This window comes from Dermacentor variabilis, chromosome 7, assembly GCF_050947875.1.
Source record: "Dermacentor variabilis isolate Ectoservices chromosome 7, ASM5094787v1, whole genome shotgun sequence".
Taxonomy (NCBI): domain Eukaryota; kingdom Metazoa; phylum Arthropoda; class Arachnida; order Ixodida; family Ixodidae; genus Dermacentor; species Dermacentor variabilis.
This window is the reverse complement of record NC_134574.1, coordinates 22,948,528-22,954,106: the sequence shown is the minus strand read 5'-3', so window position 1 is coordinate 22,954,106 and position 5,579 is coordinate 22,948,528. Positions and strand designations below refer to the sequence as shown.

General features: G+C 53.4%; 1 protein-coding gene across 1 annotated transcript; it reads left to right on the top strand.

Moving 5' to 3' along the window:
* Window positions 1-3,420: 3,420 nt before the first annotated feature.
* LOC142588972 (histone H3-like) lies at window positions 3,421-3,831 on the top strand. Its single transcript, XM_075700768.1, has one exon. It carries the CDS (start codon window positions 3,421-3,423, stop codon window positions 3,829-3,831), a length of 411 nt encoding a protein of 136 aa, XP_075556883.1.
* The last annotated feature ends 1,748 nt before the right edge of the window (window positions 3,832-5,579 follow it).

Here is a 5,579-nt window from a genome sequence, read left to right as displayed (position 1 = left end):
GCGTATTTTTGTCGCTTTGAAATGGCTCGCTTCTTCTACTCCCTTAGAGAAGAGTATGAGCCGGGCAGTAGCACTCGGTTACATACATACGCCGAGCGTGACGGTCAGCGGGCGCATTTAAGTTAAGTAAGTTTTATATGTTAAGCCCCATATTTCACAACAATAGCTCCTGTGGGTACGCAGCGAAGCAAAGCGCGAGGAAAATATTGCCGGGCACGGGCCAGTGTGTAACAGCTGAAAGTGAGTTTTTTACAGACGGCGGTTATTTGTTCTTTCCAGTGCAAGCGTTAAATGATTGAGCCTACGCGCGACGCTGTGTCTGAGCGACATTCGCATGGCTTCGTTGTTTTGCGTGCGTCGGAGAAACAATAACGAGCCAGCCCTCTTTCCCTACGAGCTGGGCGGCCGTAAACTACCACCGTGCGATTCACAATTGTGTAACTCTTTTGAGCGACGCAAATGAATGCAAAGGTGAGATTAGCTAGGTAGCTGTCGCTAGAACCGGGCTCACTGCGTTGTATTCAAATGGACGAGGGTGCGCGCGGTAGACACCGAGGCGCGTGCTGTTTTCATACTTGTGTACAGGGTTACAGTGGCATTTCTTGTCAGCGCGCTATAGGTGATAAGCAGTTGGTTCGAGGCCAACGTGGCTCTTCTTGCAAGACAATGCACCGCTGAGTTGCCCAAAACAAGATGAAAATAAAATAAAGGAGCAGGACGGTGAAGTGTGCTTACTGAGACAGAAATATGCTTGCACAGTGCAGACTCACTTTCTCTCGTTATTTCTGTAGGACTGGCCCTTTCGTCATGCGTGCGTGTAGGCGATGCTGGGCGGCCCTTGTTCGCGCCATATACTTAGATCGGTAAGGAAGCGGGCGCTGGACACGCGCTGTATTTAAAGAAAACAAACTTTTTCGAGCAACGTATTTGTGTATGCCACACGCCGCGAGAACGGGGGAAAAAGAGAGAGAGGGACGAGCGGCCGCCCGATGGGCGATTTGAGCGGTGCATCACGTATTTGTCGAACTCTTCGCCGCCAGAGGGAGCCACCTGTCCTACATGTGAACATTTCTCCTTGTGGCAGCTTATGTCCGGCGTATTACGCGCTGTGAGGCGGTTGCGTAATGGCATGGACGCGCCAAAGTGCACAAGACTACATCCTGCCGCTGCATCCCTGGAACATTGTGAATGTGCAAGCTGCTGTAGAGAAAAATTCCGAATTCGAACCGGCTCCCCCACTCATGGCACATATATTGGCACGCCAAGGTAAGGGAAGCTGACACACGCCGGCCGTCGTCATTGCACGGATTTCGCATTCGTGTTGCGTTTAATGAAAGCCAAGCTCGCGCCTATTGTTTTACATTCGTCCCACGAAGCCACCGGGAACTGCGCCTAAGGCCTTGATGTATATAGCAAAGTGAGGTGATGGCTAAACAGGTAAACAAATGGGGAAGGAACAGTCAGAGAAAATGTACGGGCCTCTTGCTTTGAAGAAACGCGGAACTTTTGGTTATTTCTTTTCTCTTGTCTATGTAATGATTACTGCTACGAAGTCACTGGCATGCGCGTGCAAAGGGAATAGCCGAGGACGAAGCAAGGCGTACACAGTGCGCAATGAGGTCATACCGGTCGTGCGTGTAGCTCGGAGGTGAACTCTAAGTAAGGCATCGGAACACACCCAAGAGAAAACAACGGGTTGTCACGAGAGAACTACTGCAGCCATGTAAACAAGCTTCTTGTTCCATCTGAGAAAAATGTGTGGTGGTGCGGTGACGTCTCTCTTTCTGTCTTTTTTCCCTTCCATAATGCACGAGTACTGGCAGGTTAAGAAGTACAAAGTTTCATATCTCAACAATACAAAGCGGTACCGCGATCGTGTGAATTGTACGCAACTACTCACGGAAGTTCTGTCTGAAAAATTTTATCCCATCGAAAACGCCTGTGATGTCTGTGAAGGTATTGTAAAGTCATACTCACACATGACTGGTATATCTTATCGAGGCGTATAAATTGTGTTCCCTTTATACATATCGCCTTGTGCAATTAACAAAATTTAGAAATCCGGTGCCATTGCTGTGTGACGGAGCTTTAAAGCGCACAGTTGAACTGTTTGTTCTCTCTTCCATTTCACAGTTTGCCACAATCACTGAGAAAAAAAATAGTAAAGAAAAAGGAGGCAGCGCTCGGCATCAGTTGAAAATCGCGCTGTTGCAGGCGCGGCATTTGAACATTTTCTTTTACTCGTAATTAGGCGCACCAAATTCGGTGAATTAGTTGGCGAGGAAATAGATTTCTCCCGGCGGCTGCCGAGCTGGAGCTTCGCTATAACATGACATCGATGCCGTCGATCCTGTGGCGAAGTTGCGTGCGGGAATGCAATCGAAAAAGCTAGCTGACGAAATGTACGCACTGTATGGAGCAAAGTGTTGCGTTTGATGATTGTTTGTCAAAACATGGTGTCCCTTGCAAGTGCGAAAACTGCGCACCGAATACGGGGCACGGGGAAGCCGCGCTTGGGATCGCGCCTGCGAAGCATTGGTTGATGCTACCTTGACATATTGTTTAAGGACCCTTCATACATATGGAAGTACCGCTTGCCTATCCACAGTTTTGAGGCCCCAATTAGTTGTCCAGGTCTCCTAACGCGCGTTCAACACCTGTCAATATTGTATTCCAAATTCGCTCTTAGAGCGGAAGTGCATCGTTTTCTCTGTAACTCTGAAGTGGTACTGGTAGTCCATACGTGAGTTTGTCGTTAATCTTGTGAGGCGCATGCGGGCCTCGCGTTCTTCTGTGCGTGGACGGGAAAGTGCGGTACTGGCATGTGTGCACATGCGAGACGGTTTGCTGCCGAGTGCGGCCAAAACACGATGTAGTTGCCCCTCGAGAAGGCACCGTGGCGTGCACTTGTAGTTCGTGAAACGAGCATCAGCATGATCAAAGCAAGGCAGTGGACAAGCAATAATGTAGCCTTAACATGCCACCCATCTGCGTCGCGCGGAGATCGCGATAACAGCTCCGATGGCGTTGGGCGTGGAGTGCTAACCACTGTCGAGATTAGTGGTGTGGTCTCACACTCGGTACTGGCAATTGGCGACGCGCGGCGGTATAAACGAGATTGTGGTGTTGGCTGAAACGAAAGAGAACAGCGCGGCATGCTGTCGTGTTTAAACTCAATTAAACCGCCTGCGAATGTGCTTTCCTTAGCCGCGAACAAGGCGCCCGCGCGAAAACGTGCCTCCTCCAGCATCCTGGCGAACGGTGGCGGCGCGCGCACCGCCCGAGACGGCTGTGCCGGCGCTGGCCAATCGGCGGGTGAGTTGGAGAGGAGAAGAGTAGTGCGGCGAAGCACGACGCGCGCGGCGCAGGGGTCATTTTCACTCCGGCAGTCGACGACTTCGGACGCTCGCTCTGTTCGCTATGGCCAGGACCAAGCAAACCGCCCGTAAGAGCACCGGTGGGAAGGCTCCGCGTAAGCAGCTTGCTACCAAGGCTGCTCGCAAGAGTGCACCTGCCACAGGAGGGGTTAAGAAACCGCATCGCTACAGGCCTGGAACCGTGGCCCTTCGTGAAATTCGCCGCTACCAGAAGTCGACCGAACTTCTCATCCGCAAGCTGCCGTTCCAGCGCTTGGTGAGGGAAATCGCTCAGGATTTCAAGACCGACCTCCGATTCCAGAGTTCGGCTGTGATGGCCCTTCAGGAGGCCAGCGAGGCATACCTGGTCGGTCTCTTCGAAGACACCAACCTGTGCGCCATCCACGCCAAGCGTGTTACCATCATGCCAAAGGACATCCAGCTGGCCCGGCGCATCCGTGGCGAGAGTGCCTAAGTTCGGCCGCTGTCTGCGCCGCAGCCTCGGTCAGGCAAGCAACACAAAACGGTCCTTCTCAGGACCACCTACATGTTTGCTTCGGCCACGGGAGCACGCGAGACCACGTACTCCAACCGTACCCTCTCGGTCTGTCTGTTTTGTTGTTATTTTTTATTATTAATATTTTTTTGTGTGTGCCTGTGGTGGGCTGCCGGTGCGAGGTGGTGCCTCGTTTGGTATGCATATGGTAAGTATTGCGCGCGTTCGAGCACGAACAAGACGAGAGAGGGGAAAAATATAAACAATATGCGTGTTCGTTGCAAAACGGTGCGCGCATTCATGCGAAGAAGCCGCGCCCGAAAACGAAATTAATGCGGCCAATGTTGCGTGCAAGCTTTTGTGTATTGGTATGCCATGCATGCGTTTGTTCACGTTCCTCATGCATACCTGCCTGGCTCATAAGTGCATGCTGGTTGCGGATATGGCCCATTTTTGTTTGTTTGTTTTTAAGGGCCCAATCGCCTATCACATTGCACTATGCGAATCGTACGCTAATTGCAGTGAGGCTCGTCCCTGTGCGCCCCCGGACACCCGGAAGCTCGCTTTCCATTTACATTCGTGCACTGAAATGCCAGCTAGCTAGCAGCAGCGTCAGTTCAAGAGGCACGGTTGCGCTAATTCAAACAGAGGGAAACGGGCGCAGAGAACGGGATTGCCAAGCAAAACCCTGCCGTCACATGCATTTCGGTGGTCCTGACGAGGACCGTTGGGTTGTGCGACGAGCGCGACTGTAGTCCGGCGGCTGGGAGCTCGCTTACGCCTTCTTCTCGGTCTTCTTTGGGAGAAGCACAGCTTGGATGTTGGGCAAGACGCCGCCCTGCGCGATCGTCATGCCGGAGAGCAGCTTGTTCTGCTCCTCGTCGTTGCGGATGGCGAGCTGCAGGTGGCGGGAGATGATCCTGGTCTTCTTGTTGTCACGAGCCGCGTTGTCAGCGAGCTCGAGCACTTCGGCAGCCAGGTACTCGAGGACGGCCGCGAGGTAGACGGGAGCGCCCGCTCCGACGCGCTCGGCGTAGTTTTCCTTGCGCAGGAGACGGTGGATACGGCCCACGGGGAATTGGAGACCCGCGCGGCTGGAACGCGTCTTGCTCTTGCCCTTCGCCTTGCCGCCTTTGCCACGTCCGGACATGCTGGTGCTGTTGACGTGTAGACTGAGTACCGTTGTCAGATGGGAAGAGGACTTGGCAACCAGGGGCGCCGCGTCCCAGAGCTTTCATGTACTCATCAACCCAGCATCATTCGATACGTTGACCCCGGTACTCCCCCACAACCCGGGCTGGCTGGGTGGGGGGACTTGGTTCGGGCCAACGGTCCTTCCCGGACAAGGGGGCTGTTGTGGTGCAGCCCAACTGAGGGACTGCAGTCAACACACAAACAGCCATGTCGGTCTTGCAGGGCACAAGCCTGACTGACCCTCGGACTGCCCTGATGCAAAAGAGGTCAAGGCATACAACCATGGAGACCACCAAAGCCGTCCGCGGAGCAGCGCGACCACTTGAGGGTGCACCACCACCGGTTCCAGCTCTGGGTTCCACTGAGCCAAACAAAACCCCGTAGATCGACTGGCGCACACGGCCGAGTCGTGCGACCTTTGGAGCATGCATCATAACTTAATGGATAGCTTTCCACCTGACTCGTCAAAAATCACGGCAGGACGAGCCCACACTTCGAGAAACTTCTCGCCCAAGCGGTGCCGCTCCCGGGCG

Coding starts and splice junctions, on each gene's coding strand:
- LOC142588972 (XM_075700768.1), top strand. CDS start 3,421: ATGGCCAGGACCAAGCAAACCGCCCGTAAGAGCACCGGTGGGAAGGCT.